This window comes from Embiotoca jacksoni, unplaced genomic scaffold (genome assembly GCF_022577435.1).
Source record: "Embiotoca jacksoni isolate LCO1_2020_lvr unplaced genomic scaffold, fEmbJac1.0.p SCAF_22, whole genome shotgun sequence".
Lineage (NCBI taxonomy): Eukaryota > Metazoa > Chordata > Actinopteri > Embiotocidae > Embiotoca > Embiotoca jacksoni.
This window is the reverse complement of record NW_027185363.1, coordinates 8,544,538-8,560,621: the sequence shown is the minus strand read 5'-3', so window position 1 is coordinate 8,560,621 and position 16,084 is coordinate 8,544,538. Positions and strand designations below refer to the sequence as shown.

General features: G+C 38.9%; 1 protein-coding gene across 4 annotated transcripts in view; it reads right to left on the bottom strand.

Annotated features, from left to right (window-relative positions):
* Positions 1-734: 734 nt before the first annotated feature.
* The window catches only part of cacnb2b (calcium channel, voltage-dependent, beta 2b), a 38,135-nt gene continuing 22,785 nt past the window's right edge, over positions 735-16,084 (bottom strand). For all 4 annotated transcript variants that reach the window (XM_069157749.1, XM_069157750.1, XM_069157752.1 and 1 more), the window contains exons 2-13: positions 14,239-14,304; positions 11,653-11,775; positions 11,135-11,274; positions 9,766-9,821; positions 9,636-9,661; positions 8,422-8,502; positions 8,245-8,303; positions 8,029-8,138; positions 5,111-5,262; positions 4,843-4,938; positions 4,071-4,244; positions 735-3,152 (exon numbers count right to left, since the gene is read on the bottom strand). In XM_069157749.1, coding sequence (XP_069013850.1) covers positions 2,334-3,152; positions 4,071-4,244; positions 4,843-4,938; positions 5,111-5,262; positions 8,029-8,138; positions 8,245-8,303; positions 8,422-8,502; positions 9,636-9,661; positions 9,766-9,821; positions 11,135-11,274; positions 11,653-11,775; positions 14,239-14,304 — 1,902 coding nt within the window. In that variant the 3' untranslated portion in view covers positions 735-2,333. The remainder of the gene's footprint in view (positions 3,153-4,070; positions 4,245-4,842; positions 4,939-5,110; positions 5,263-8,028; positions 8,139-8,244; positions 8,304-8,421; positions 8,503-9,635; positions 9,662-9,765; positions 9,822-11,134; positions 11,275-11,652; positions 11,776-14,238; positions 14,305-16,084) is intronic.

The window sequence follows — 16,084 nt, the reverse complement described above, 5'->3', positions numbered from 1 at the left end:
TTCAGAATCATTACTGGTTAAACTGTTAGCATAGTTGTTAACAGGTGACTTGCCGTTTACACTTTGGACATAAGGAAGGAAGAAAGACAATCTTTGATAAAGATAATCTCTGAAACGGAGAGACTGCATAATTACAGTAGTTTGATCATTTATTTATTTACTGGCGGACGATAAACTAACGTTAAAAGTGAATGCCGCCACCTGCTGTAACGGTGTTCGACCGTATGAACCTCCCCGCTCGTGGGAACCATAAAATGTACATAAATATTATTGCATTTGATAAGGGGGTGCTTTTCATGGCTGTTATCTCCCCCCATGAAAGCGTCACATCCATGCAATTTACTCCAATTATCAGCATATGTCAGTCCTTTAACTATACTCTAAAAAAAATATCTGATTCAGAAATTAAAAGATGTTATTATCATGTTTATGGCAAGCCAGTCTGCCAGGAAATGCACCCCTTACTATTTCCTACTAAAAGAAAAGGCACCTTTGTTTATGTTCATCCCAGCATCTAATACTTTTGAGACAATTATATTGAACTATAGAGAGAAAATAAATATAATAGATAGAAATCAGGCCTTATTTAATGATGGGGGTGATTTTAACAGCAGCAGTGTTGTAACATCATGACTTTTTGTAGAAGTTATAGTATCGAAATTAAACCTGTTTTGATTCCATAGCCTATTTAAATAATTCCCATATCTTTCTCTTTAGTAATAAATGGAAAAGGGAAAAGGGAAATGCTTTAATGTCACTTTACACATTTGATATTTTAATGATTCTGAACAATAAAATGCATATTTGTCAAAATGAACTTCTGAACGCTGTACAAAACAAATATAACCAAAACAAACTTTCAAAGGAACAGAGTCAATTCAGTTTTGTCAAATCAAAAATAATCATACACATCCAGATCAAGTTCTACCAAACAGTGCAACAGGCTCTCTGGTTCTCCTTACATGTACCTAACAAGGCAATTATGAAGTATGTACAAATGCATAGAGATTGTATTCAAGCAATATATTTTATCACAAGAAGATGCATAGAGTATCCAGCATATAGCACAGGTCAGTGTCACCAAAAGATTATTCATGCTTCCAGACAGAGCAAATGCAAGTCAGTAAATATGCCTGAACACCATTTTAAAAAGTAGGAAGAAAACTCTAGAATCATGTAGAAAAATAGTTTGACTTTTCATACCAATGTTTGAAACAAACTGTTGGCTTATGAAGATGCACAGACTTAAACACAAAGGGGCGGAGGAAGATGTGACACTAAAACACAAGTCAGTTATTTGATCAGACATAACATCACTTTGTGCATCTCTGGAGAAATCATATAATGCCACAGTTATTTAATTTCATCCCGTTATCTCCAGATTTGAGATATTTGTGTTGACAATGGATATAAGCTGTTTTGGGCTACAACTAATAATTATTATTATTTTTGATTATAGATTTAACAGCTGATTACTCTCTAGATTAGTCAATTCATTGTTTCGGAAAAGTCAAAGATACAGTTTCTGAGAGGTCAAGACATGTCCACATTTGTTTTGTTCAGCCGCCAGTCTAACAACCAACGATGAAGTGCCAAATCCTCACATCTGAAAAGCTGAAAGAAAACGTTTGATATTTTAGTTGCTTTAGTTTAGTATATTTTTTCTGTCAATCAACTAATCAATCAAGCATTTGAACTCAATAAAGGATACCTATTGTTTGACATGTCCTATAGTTGTATTAGGTAACTATTATCACAATAAAACATTTTTATCTCAGATATTGGATAATGTATTTACACCTCACATTTAATGTTTAGGGAATTTTCTTAGTTTTGTCACTTTGTATTAGCGTAAATTAATTATCTTTGGATTTAAGACTGTTGTTCGAACCAAGCCTTTGTCCGAGGTGACATACGAGGATGTCATCTTGGGCTGTGGGAAGCTATAAAACAAAATTCTGACATTTTACTGGCAAATATTTTATAATGAAATTTTTTTTTCCAGTTGAACTGATAATAAAAACAACTGTTAAATGCAGCACAACCTTGCTACATGAACCAACCAATGGAATTTGATCTTGAACACTGTGCCATCAGCTATAAGAATTAGGGGGAAATAAGACAGACAAAATGTGTCCTACAAGTGCTAAAATGCCTTTTGGTAAAGAAGAGGAAAGAAGAAAGAGGTGTGTTCATGTGGCAGAGGGTAGAAATTAGAAAAATGGCAAACAACATGAGGAGAAACACTGTCAACAAACATAGTACACCCTGCCCCGCCCATTAGTGCATTATAAAATGAGCAGCATAAAAACCATGCACCGTAGAAACAACAGTCACGAGTGTATATAGGAATCTCTCTGCCACTGTCTTGCATCTCTGTCTCGACCTCGATCCCTATCTCTGTCCCTTTCCCTGTCTTTGTGTCCTTCTCTATCTTTATCTCTGTCTCTGTCTCTGTCCCTGTCTCTGTCTCTGTCTCTGTCTCTGTCCCTGTCCCTGTCTCTGCCTCTGCCTCTGCCTCTGTCTCTGTCTCTGCCATGGTAGTGGTGGTAGTTGTGATGGTTGTGTACAGGGTGGTGAGCCGTGTGCTGTGTCCGTGGTGGCATTGGCTGGTGATGCCTGTGCTGCCGGTTGCGCTCGTTGTGCTCCTGCTCATAGTCTTCCCCGACGTGTGGCTGGCTGTTACCACGGTGATGTTGGTGGTGGTGGTGGTGATGGTGGTGGTTGCTGTTGTGGTGGTGGTGGTTATGGCCCCGGTGGTTATAGTGAGACTCCTCCTCCTCGTCCTCCTCCACCACCTCCTCCTCCACCTCGCCCACCTCCTCCACCTCCTCCACCTCGTCCTCCCTGTCGTCAGGCAGGTGCCTTCGTGGGAGCCTCTGGCTATAATCCCTGCTCGTCTGAGTATCCGCGGCACCAGAAGTTTGGCTGTGCTGGGGGTGGCTGTGGTGCTCCATCCGGCGGTGGTGGTGGTGGTGGTGAGTGTGCTGGGGTCTCTTTGGTTCGGTCCTCAGGAGCCGCTCCTCCTCCTCTTTTTGGCCCTCCTCAGCCCTCTGCTCCTGAGCTGGGGCTGAAGGTGGCTCCTTGTCAAGGTGGTTCTCACGGGGGCCCTTTCGCTTGGGGGCCGCTGACTTCTTGCTTTTCTGCTCCTCCTGGGACAGAAAGAAACAACGTGATGTCATCTGACTGGTTATACAATGCACTAAAAACAAAACAAAAATCTAAATGTGTTCAAATTTAGAGAGTTTATGGAACTTGTGGTGAGATCAAAAGTTTATTTTATGCCCTAAATTGTACAAAACTACAAAGGTAAAGGATGGAAATGTTCAATATACACGGCAGGGAAACTCCATTTTAGTGCAGAATTACCAGCTTGTCTGCAGTGATCTCGTCAGAGACGTTGATGCAAATAAGTTGACGGACAGCGTTTCAAAGATAAATGTGATGGGGTGAAGCTGGTTTTAAAGTAAGACAGCTCCCATTGTTAAAATACAATTAGACGTTTCCATGCGGTGACTCGCATACATCTCTGTTCACCTCTTTCACACCTGACAGAAGTTGAATCAACCAATCAGCATTCTTGAAATGTTTTTGAGATTGGGAAGGGCTGCACATCGACTCCTGTTTCTATATTCTACGTATATATTACCTTATATTCATCTGTTTCGTAGACATGATACATACAGGTCATTAAAAGCTAACCGCTACAGAAACTGCTACTGTAACTCATGCGTATCATGGTAAAATGATGAAAACAGAGCTACAGTAGAGTTTGAATCTCTCTCACTCACCAGAGGAAGGCCTGTCTCATTTCTTCAACTTTCCTGTGGACTAGGATGGTCAGACATGAAATGAAAATGTTATTAATGGAAAGACACACGAATGCAGCACATTATGAAGTACCTCTATTAAACAACAACATTCCTGCTGAGGTGATCATTTTCAATATAAACAGTTTTACCACATTCACCTGTCTGTCCACACATGAGATGAGTGGGATGATGAGATGAGATGAGAGGGTGACTTCACATCCTATCATGTTTTCATGTGTGTGTGTGTGCTTTATGTACCGGTATTGCTGTGGGACTGGCGGGCAGTGTGTTTTCGGCCAGCTGGGCCACCAGTGCGTTGGCAGGCTCCATCTCTGGTGGATGAGTGGCTCTCCAGTAGGACTCTAGGTAATCAGCAATGTGCTCGCAGGCGTCTGTCAGCTGGTTCTCATCCAAGATGACATCAAACATTTCCTACAGGAAATTTAAAATAAGGGCAAGAACAAGTAAAAGTTTGACAGGAAACAAACGATGGGCTCTAACCATGACAACAGATGAAAGGCTGTCTGTGACACCACTGAAAGCTCGGCAGAGGGGTGGTAATAGGATAAATCTGTGATTAGGAGATTGGGATATTCAGATAAAAACAAGAAGAAGTAGGGAAATACCAGCATCTCAAAAATGGACACCCATGTGCACAGTTACATCAGCCTCTCAGTGATTTAGATTTCTAATGTTTTATTAATTCCAGTCACTGTTTAATTAAAATGTCTCTCCAGCATAAACATTCAAAGCCCCACTACCCTCTACATTTATGTTTTAGTGACTTAAAAGTCATAAAAGTCAATCATGATGGTTCTAAAAATACTCAAATACGGACTTCACATTCCTCAGCGGTGCCTGTGGAAAAGTCAGTCATTACCAGTTTCAACTAACAATAATTTTATAGAACTGAAATATCTAACATTAAAATGTGGCATGATTATAATCTATTTATTTCTCTGTTAAAGTTTTACTGAACAGGAGCTGCCACTGCACCAATCTCTCACATTCGCCACTAGAGGGCACTCACCGGCAGACACTGGGCAAGCTTGTCTGCTGCCACAAGCTGAACATTGAGATGTTTGGTCTGAGACTTCCCTCTGGTCTTGATCAGTCTCGTCAACACCTACACAACAGGAGTGAAGAGTAGGATGAAAAGAAAAGAAGCAGAGAAAGGCATTTTAAAAACAATATAGACGCTGTTGGCATTTCAAAGGATCGTCTTATTAAAAGAAGTCAGTTCAGAGCTCAGTTTCAGGAAAAATTTTGTTTTTTTTATTAGATCTGATGAAGCTTACTTTTGGTGAGGAGATCTTGACATACACAAGTATCGGCGCCAATGAGGTCTTGGACACCTGCAGAGGATGGTTGATTGTGTCTGCATCTAAAACCACCAGCTGCAGGCTGCGGGCGAGCTCAAAGATACGCTCCACCTCTCCCTGGATCTGGGCTGCAAACAGCAAAATCTGAACTTTGACATCTAAGATCGAGGAAATTTCATCACTAATAATTTTATTTTTAACACTACGAACAAGACACTACATTTCACATTTCACTACATTCAACATTTACCAATGACTCATTTCAAACACCCACATTATGCCTGATGAGAAGTATGTAATTTTAAGTGATATCAGAAATCTTGCTCTGATTTAAAAGTTGTCAGAGCAGGCATAGGGGGATTAGTAGATTCATCTTTATTTATTTTGATGAGTATTAAAGTAGCAGAAATTACATATATAAATAAGATTTATATAAGTAATTTGTGGAGCTGAAATCTTTTTTTTTTTTTTTTTTTTTTTTTTTTTTTTTTAAGATAAACATCGCCTGTCTCTCCCACACAACAGACTTGGTTGGAAATAAATTATTAAGGGATATTTTGGTTTTGTAACTATAAATACAAACACGGACATTTAAAAATGTATTCTTGATTCTGCATCTCAAACAAATGAAAAAAGGCCATCCTATTGATAAATGTGAATATTATTCTTGACACTGTTTTAAAAGAAGAAAAAAATCTTAACTTATCACTAGCCTTTATGGAACTTTCAAGCACATTTCATGGCCTATATCTCATCCAATGTCCAAGAAATGCTAACACATGGACCTTTGCAGTTTTTCATATTCTTGTCTCTGCTGTACCAAATACAGACAACAAATGAACACAAGATACAGAGACCTGGCAGCAACTCACAAGACAAATGGAAAATGCCTTACAAAATCTCTCTACAGATTAATGGCTCTAAGTGGCCTCTGCTCGCCAAATGAGGCTACCTAATAAAATGATGTATTTATTTTTTTCTTGCGTCACTAACCTATTAGGTGAGTGGAGATTAGTTACACTCATGGGAGGAGTAATTTAAAGATTGGCCACTAGAGGGAGACAGTAAAGAGGGGCTCAGTTTAATTTAACAATTGTAAAGGCCATAAGTCAATGGCTGTGTATAGCTATACATAAAGACTGTGGGAAGAGTTGTTGGTACAGATATGAGGTAATGAAAGGAAGAAAAGAAGGGAGGTGGAGACTTCAAAGACACAAGGACTACCAGTGCTTTCAGTCATACATACCGGCAGCATCTGGGATGAGACAGCAATGGGAAAGACAAGAGTAGAGAAAACCACATAAATTTTATCCTACTTCTGTTTCATACCAAATCTTTCCCCCTCTAACCAAGTGGGGATTTTGACACTCTGACTCTACAATGTCACTGCGGCACAGACAGTAAATTCCCAGTAAATATATCACATTCACCAAGATACAGTGAATATGTGTAAGGAAACCAACCTTTTTTCTAAATCGGCAGTGGTTTCGGGCAATACATTAACTTCCCTCGAAGCATAAAGACTGGAAACTGGGGAAACACTGTTCCGAACAGAGATATAACGTGTGAACTAGTGAGCTACTGCTGCTCATAGGCAGATTTTTGGTCATGCTTACTGCACTTCTGGGGATGTTAGTTGGTCAATCCGTTCCCCACTTTGGCCCAGAGTGAAATATCTCAATAACTACCAAGAAATTTTGTTAAGACATTCATGGTTTTAAAAGGATGAGGCCTACAAAATTTGGTGATCTCTTGACTTTTCCTCTGAGTCCACCATGTGGTGGAAATTATTTGTTATTATGGTAAAAGAGCAGTGTGTAGAATTTAGCAGCATCTAGCGGTGAGGTTGCAGATTGCAACCAACTAAACAACCTTCGCCTCACCCTCTCTTTGCAAGAACCGATCACGGAGGCCGCGAAACTCCCCAAAAATGCAAATTGCCCTCCCTATAGCAGGTATTTGGTTTGTTCCTTCTCTGTGGAGGGGGACCCGCTTCCTAAGTAGATATGAAGGGTGTATTCCAAGGTAATGAAAACACAATGATTCTTAGTTTAAGGTGATCTCTGCAGTCACAATCATCAATTTAAAAAAAAAATTTGTCCAATAGTTTTGACCATTTGCTTAAAAAAAAAACACATGCATTTCCATTAGCCTCAGCTTTACTTTGTGTTTTGTGCTACTAAGCAAATCTTAGTATGCTGACACACTAAACTAAGATATACATGGTAAACACTACCAGCTAAAGCATGCCAGCTTTGTCTGTGAGCACATTAGTGTTCTGATGACAGCGCTTAGACAAAGTATTGGAGTGCTGAGATCGTGGTTGCTTCCACGTCTCCATGCAAAGCTGAGGCTAAAGCTAAGGCTACTAAAAGGCTGTTGGCTTTATTCAATGCACAGACATGAGCCCAATATAAATCCTCTAATTTGACTTAAGAAAGGCGATCATCCAAAATGTCAAAACACAAAAAAATGGCAAACAATTCCTTTTACCATCTGTATTTGTCGTCACTATAGTGCCTAGTAATATCAAACATTATTATCCTGTTAATCCACGAGACATACAACAAAACCTCGAGAGGATAAACTGCAGTGTTTTAATGAGGTAAAGAACACTACGAGTCTGACACATTAATTTCAGACCTGGGTCAGTTAGTATCAGATGCTTGTTTTAACCTAATTAGGGTTCTAAGTGGGCGAGGTTTGTTCCCCCAGGGACAGCACAATGAAAGCTAAAGCAATTAAAGCAGTTATTTTAGAAATTGGCTACGTGTTCATTTCTGTGAATGGTACTATTTGAGTTGTCCTGATGCAGTGATCTCCAACCGTCTTGCTCTCCAAACAGACAAAAGAAACGTCAGTTAGAATTTGCCACGGTATGATGAACCACGTACCCAAGTTGGAGCGTGTGTTGGACCGATCCATTAAGGCCTTTTTGCCAGGGTTGTTGAGGATGGACCGTTTAGCTAGAGAGATGTCTGCTGTGACCCGCGTAATAGTAATTCTGGAGAGCAAAACAAAATAACAGACATCATCACACAGTCTTGATTTCCATCATGTTTTATTGCCAAACAAATGGTGTGACGTCAAAGCATTCAATCAGAACTTACCTGCCTTCAAATCGATGTTTTAAAAAGTCAAATAGTGCTTTTTGCATCATATCTGTAACCTGAAATTTAACAAAAAACAGATTTTAAATAAAGACCATAGTTCGTTCAAATTATACAAGTGTTTTAAATCCTATTTTAACAGCCTCTTAAGCCCTTCACAAGTTACAGGAAACCCACCTCTAAGCCCTTCAGTGATGGTCCCATTAGAACCACAGGACGCATTGTAGGCACTACATCATACATAGCCACCTGCTCCCCCTGCAGCCACAAAGAAACAAAACAGTAATTCAGTGTATGACAGAGAGTATATGTTGTGCTTTTATCGGGGAAAGCTGAATGTCTGACTGTAAATATATCTTTACACTGCAGGCAACAAATTAGCACCACATGCATCCTTTTTTTTTTTTTAATTTAAGATGGTTAAATGTAAGATAGGTTGTGGAAAAAAAGCTTGCCAGTCAAGATAAAGCAACTTTAAAATTGTCCTTCTGCACTTCTTTGTTTCATCGCCAATGTGATTTTAAACAGGAATTTTGAATAGAAGCACAGCTGCAGGTATCATTTAGCAGGTTAAATTATCTTTAGCTCCGTGTTTGCTGCTGGATGATGAAATTCAACTGTGTTTTATATTGGATTGTTGTCACGGCCCGATTTTTGGTCATTCACTCAAGACACATGTGCAGACCTGTGGCTCTATCCACGTCACTGCAGTCCATGAAAATATATTCTAACTGCCCTTGTATGAATATTAGACCTGAAATGAAATGCTGATAAATCACTAAACAGAGACTGAGTTTGTTATTATCACTGCTTATTGATTAATAATTTCTGACATTTTTCGAGCAAAAATACCACAAATATTTTAGTTCTCGCTTGTAAAACGGTAACTTAAATGTTATAAACAAGGAATTTTATTTCAACATCTGGGCACAGGGTGATTTCTTTTTTTTTTTCCTATTTTCACAATTTATTTAGTCAATATTTTATTATCTGGTTCTCCCTGTCATGCGACAAGTATGAACAGGTGAACAGCAGGTTCACAAAGCCAATTTCAGTTCTTTGACCCGTGTTTGACACAATGAGATTCATGAAAAATCCACATTTATCCAGGACCCCCAAATCTGTCAGAAATTTATGTGTGCTATCGAATATTTTTCAACAAATACAGCACAGTAAAAGAGAGGTTTAATTTAAACATGGAAAAATGGTACACAAGGAAATACCAAAGCTTGTGCACATATTGCATGCAGTGCAAACACAGGCTAAGCATATAGTAAAGTAGACTAGTAAGAAACATGGGAAATACTGTTTCTGAGGACGGCTTTTTTTTATGATGATGAAGAATGGGTTGAGACAGATGTCAACAGACCAGCAAACCTTCAGGCACTTACCGGTTTCTTTTTCACCTGCTGATTGGCTGTTCATGGAGAGAGACAAGAGAAGTACCTATATTAACTCACCAGTCATCATAAATAAAACAAATTAAAAATGTTTTACACAATCTTACACACATGTACAGACCTTGTGATGGAGGAGTATATTTCTTTGTGTTCATATCTTGAGCCACTTGAGCTTTGCTGAAATGAAAGAAAAGTTCAGAATTAGCTCACGTCTCATTTTCCCTACTGATAAACATGGATTTTTTATTAAACTTAAAATGTCAGTGCTATAGTCACGATAAAAATAGATCAGCATGTGTCTAGGCAATAAAAGATGCTGTGCTTGGAGACTGTATATCTACTTGCATAAGACAGCTATATGAAGCTTAGAGGGTAAATCCTTTTAAGTGATTCAGCACAGACAGTGGCCAAGTGTCTGAGATACTCTAGATGTGTTTCTGTGGATCTTCCTGCCTGCAGGGCTGATTGGAGTTAAAACAACCTACTGACTAAACAAAAGAAAAACACCCCTACAGGAGTTGCGGCATGTGCAGAAGTTTGGGCACCCTACTAAGTCAGTATTCAGTATCCAGACAGCTTGCAAATGGTGCCTTGCACACACAGGATCTCCCCACAGATTCTTTAATGATAGTCAAAGCAGCGAACCGTGCTTTGGCTTCAGCTTGTGTTTCTTGAAGTACTTGAAGTCTCCTGTGGATCATTGTGCTGTGACACAAGCCGTTCTCTTCAGTTTCACTTTCTTTACTGGCTGCACGACGTTTGCATTGAACATCTGCTGATATTTAGTGGGATCCATTCTTCCCTTTGTCCATAAAAAATGTTCTGTGTCTCTTGGCTGCCACAAAACCCCAAAGAATTAACACTTGGCAAGGTGTTCTTTTCATCAAATGCTGCTCCTTTTTATCTCCAGATTTATATTTACTGATTGTGGCCATTGAATTCAGGTTTTCAGATATTGATTTCAGGTTTTCAGATGTTGAATCCAGCTTTTCAGATGTTGAATTCAGGTTTTCAGATGTTGAATTCAGCTTTTCAGATGTTGATTTCGGGATTGCTTCTTGATGACTCTTCCATGTAGACCCTGTTTGTGCTTGAACGCTGCACGGCAGAACAGTTACCCACCCCTCCTGTGGCAGCTAAAGCCTTCTGCAGCTTCTTTATCAGTCAGGTGTTTGAAGAGTCAGACAGTTTATCAAACTGTAATAATCACCAGCTGACAGTTTTTGACCTGCTTCTTTATAATGGGCTCCTTACGAGTCAATTAAGGCCTATTAAATTAATGTAATAGGAGCTTTTGAGCAGCCCACAAGTACTGTTTCAGATTGTTGTTTTTTAAGTTCATAAAATAAAGTAACAATGCAATAACATTTAAAAAAAATTAAAATAAATTCTTTGTGGGTTGTACTTCAAAAATCAATTTTTGCAAACAAATATATTTGTAACATCCTGCTGTATTGGAGTGAGAGTAAAGAGGAGCATGAGGTATATACTTGGCTAAGGCCTTGGCAGCTTTCCTTGCTTGGACTTCTCTTTTGATGAGAATGGTCTCCAGGCTGACTGGACTGGGGATGAAGCCCACCACACCATCCTCCTTCACCGGCCGTCCGATCCACCACTCATTGTTAAACTTCTGGTCATTGGAGAAGAGGACAACAAATACAGTGCAAATGTAAGTCTTGTTTCACTGATGTGGCTCACAGTTGTTTAATCAGATGATGAGAAATTCAGCAAATGCATGATTGCTTTTGATGTTATCGTTACCTATTGATCCACAAGTGTCAAGTCTTACCAGCGAAGCAGGGGTGGGTTTAGAAAGGTTTAAACGTGAGGCAGACTGTGGCATCTTTTGCAAGTCATCCTCTCGGCCCTTTGAGCCTCTATCGTTATTTTGCATGTGTTTATGTTAATTTTAGTCATGCCACCTGAGAAGCCCTGCTGCAGCCACATCTTTAATAACTCCACCTGTCTGTGACTTTTAATGAAGTGTGTGTGTGTGTTTGTTTCAAACCTCTTTGACATGCAGGAAGTCTCTGGCCTCAAACGTAACGGCCTGGCCCGGTACAGGCACGTTGTCGTCGTCTGCTGGCGTGTAAGAGAAGTTGCAACGTACAGCAAATGCCACGGGTTTGGACTGGGGACACAGGAGAGGTGTTCAAATTATTTTCAAATCTTGTGACACCATTATAACAGTATAGTGTAGAGACAAAAACTCTATACATGTCATGCTTATATGCTCTGTGCGTCACATCCAGCAGATATCTATGTATAACATAAATATCTTTATATATTGTATTTTTGTACCTAGAAATCAGTGAATTATGCTGTTTGATTAAGTGAACAGATTCTTTTTCAGATGTAATTTTTTTATAACTAATCTAATTTAATGGATACATTTATTTAATTGAATGGATATAAATGATAGAACATTCTTCAGAATATCCACAAATCTCCTTTCAAAATTAAAACAAAACTGCACTTAATCAAAACTGCACATTTAGACTATGTTATCCTCGTCCTAACACTTAATGTCAACTTACTGTAGCAGTAGAAACCAAAGTTACAGACTGTTGTCCTCTGGTCAGTTAGAGAGGAGTGTTACAGTTTTAGCTGACTGTAACCATTTCAAAATTGAAGTGTCAACAGATATTGAATTATGTATTAGCATCACCCCGTAATATTCAGCAGATGTACTTGTCCATTGTATTCTTTTTTTATGGGGTTGTGTAACTAAGTTAGAGAGTTTGTCAGCAGCACAGCTTTCTGCTGTCATGTGCACATAATAAAGCATAATGGTTAAAGGTTAAAATCAAGATTTTGACAGGAATTACATGAAAGCATATCTAACGAGTTGGAAATATGTGGAATGTAATACTTGACATTCCTTAAACATAATTGTACATTTACAACACACAATCTGCATTCACAGACATGTTGCAGAAGGAAAGGTATAAGTGTAAATAATAAATTGAATGATGCCTGAATTCCATTTATCTACTTTACTTTCTCTGTCATAGCTTACTGGGACAGAAGAGTCATTGTTTATGTTATTAGTAACTCCTATTTTTTTTTTTTTCTCCCACTACAACAAATGAACATATCTGCTGTGAAAAAAAAAGCCCATTGCATCTTCCTCTTTGGTACGCAGCAGCTACTGTATGCTTCCTCCTGATTGAATGCCTGTTGGTGCTGTAATCCTATCAGAGTCAAATGTCAGTGGCATGCCGATCAAGCTGCTAATTACTCCACTTTGGAAAGATGAGGCTGGGGGAGAGACTGCGGGGTCAGCAGGGGACAGGCCGACTATGTCTGATGCCTTAATTACAGAGCACCAGTGGGAGACCATGAAATCCGTGGGGGGGGGGGGATTTAATTCAATATTCAACAAGATGTAGATCAGCAGGGGCTGTTTAAAAGGCAAAGCTTTGTATATTTTTGTATTATTGTCATTATCCCACAGAGAAAGTGAATACTCCACTTTTTGTATATATGTAAGGCACAGTAAGCTCAGGTAAGGTTACAATCTGCTCAACTTTCAAATTGCTTTGAAATTTAAGCAGAATCGGGACTTTTATTTCTCAAAATTGAGCTCCACAACGGGTTTTTCAAATGAACACATTGCTTTTGGTAATTTTGAGAAATAGAACCAAACAAAAACAAAAAAGACAAAATAACATAAATACGTTACCCTGCACTCAAATTTGACACAAAAGCAGATTTTAGTGCAGTGACACTTCTAGATTTGCAATTCTAGAGTTCCTACAAGTTAGATGGGGTCATTAATTTTGTGGTCATATTTTTTTATTTTTTTGTGAAGGAAGAGTACCAGTGTACACAACCAAGCAAGCAAATATATCAATGTGCTAGGAATGAAGAATAAATAATATTTCTGATACGCATACGTACAGAGGCAGTGATTAGGGATCACGAGTAGCTTTGGTTATAAAAGGTCACCAGTCAAAAAGCAAATGGCACGCTCTGTCCTGATCAATAAGTTTGTAATGTAAAGAAAATAAAACTTTAAGAGGTCTTCTTTCATAACCTTGAAGGGCATGTAAACAAACGTGTAAGATAACCGAAATAAAATTGTGGAGGGACACACAGCAGAAAAATTAGATTAAGTGATTTCCCTCGACCCATATGCTCACTGGATTATAGATTAGTGTCCTCATATATCATCATTGTTGGTAGAGCAAAAACATTTACCACACTTAAAATGTTATAAATTAGACAATTTAAATGTTGTTGTATTCGACTCTGGTTTCTTCCAGTGAAAGAATATCATATTGATATTGCTGGAGTGCACTCAATTGAAGACGGTGAAAAATAATTCATTTGAGTTGATTCAGCAATAATCAAAATACTTCATTATTATCCTACTCCAAATATTGAGCACACAATGGGATGTTAAGGATGAAGACGGCTATGACTCATTTTAAGAGCAGAATATTGCTCCCCTAATGTGATGTCCTGATGTCTGCGTTTCCTGTCTGTGATGTAATCGCGTCCTTGAGAGGAGCCTCTCTGAAAATGAGTCTGCGAGGGGCCACGGCATGTCGGGTCGGGTGATAACCGTGATGCAACAGAGTGAAAGTACCTTAGCCTTCTCCAGCTGCACCTGGGCGTTCCTTTCCTCAACGAAGTCCAAATCCTGACGCTCTCCCTGCAGGACAGGAACAACAAAACGTTTCTTCAAATCACTGCATCGTATATGAAGACGTACAAACTCATCAGACTAAGACAGAAATGATCCCCACATTTCCCCAAAATGTGATGATTGATTCAGTCAGGCTAGGGTTGTGTTGATAACGTATTGATTTGGTCTCACTTGCAAAATTATGTTAAAGATTTCTGAAAAAATAAATAACAACACAGACTGCCCCCCTCCACCTGGAAAGAATCCGATTCAAGATTCGATATTCTTTTATTTGGCCACGTGTGTGTTGACCAAGCGGCAACCCACTGGTTTGTGAAATTCCAGTCTGAAGCTTAAGAGTTCGGATTTCGGCTGGTGCCATCTTTGGACGAGCTGAGGAGGAACGAGTAGTGGAGCTGACTTGATCCAATTAGGTACCTGAGGACCGACAGCACCTGGTGCCTGTTACTTAAACTAGACACACCCCTAAACATACCACTTTTTGAGGATGAATGTCTAAATAATGACAGGATTATTTTCAGATGAACCACCAGAAAACGAGAAGGAGTGACCTGACTGAAGGACACCAAAAAAAAACTTTATTGCAGCTGCTTACTGCAGACATTGCGTAGAAACACACATCTTAAAGAACACTCCTATATGTAACTGAAATAGAAAAAGACTGAATATATGCTCAGTGACAGACAGGAGGAATTTAAACTGACTAAACTGGGGGGTAGATACTTTATTCTGGGCTTGCTTTTCATCTTGTCCTCTCTCCTTTTTGCTGTTATACATTTGAAATGAAGCATCAAGTCCACTCTATAATTCTGTATCACTGCTTTCCCTTAACAGTAAATATGTTTGAAACACAAATTGATGTAACATGATCACATTTTTGATTTTTTTTTATTTTTTTTTTTAAACAACCCCATTTTCCCTTTTTAAGAAGGCTTAATTGTTATTCAAAATGGCCATAAAAATGGGAACTATCCTTTCTATGCAATTAAAAACAACAAAATGAATGACGACAACACTTTGTGGTTCAAATTCTGACACCGAAATATCAGAAGAAAGACAAGAAAGACAGAAGAATGAGTTTCTGCAGCAATTATTTCAAAACAGAACTCCGACAATTTAGTGTTGCACTTCCTCAAAGTTGGGCGTGAGAGAGACACAAAACTAATTGTCAAGGTCAATGCAACCCATGCAGGGATATGGTCCCTAATATGATCCATGATTCAAAAACGGTGAATTCTACAACACATTGCAACTAAACAGCATCCTCAATTCGCCCCTCTCCGCCTGATAAGCGCCCACATCTCCCCACGTCTGTAACACAGGCTATCTTTTAACATTTTGGAGCCTCCAAGCTAAATACAAGATTACTGAAGTGATGTAATTGGGATCATTTTCTCCGACAAATCGGGACACAAGAAATTATACAACTGCTTTTACTGGCTGTTTTACTCCCATGTGACTAAAATGTAAAATTGGTGGCGTGTTCCCTTAAGCTCACAGAAAGAGTGAAACAAAAATCTATGTAATTGCAGAAGATTTCAGGCAGAACCAATGAAAAAAAAGCTCTTTTACCTAATCAGCACAAATTACGGCAAAGTGTGTAATACACCCGCCCGTCCACAAAAGAGTAGCGTGTCTTTAACACGCCTAGCATCATGTAGACATAATAAGAACATGTATGTAAACAAAGGCAGGTCACATACAAAAGTACAAAAGATGCTGAAGTATTTGTAATGATGGTTGGAGTTTGGATGTGCCAACATTTTCTGAGTTTTTTTTTTCCCCA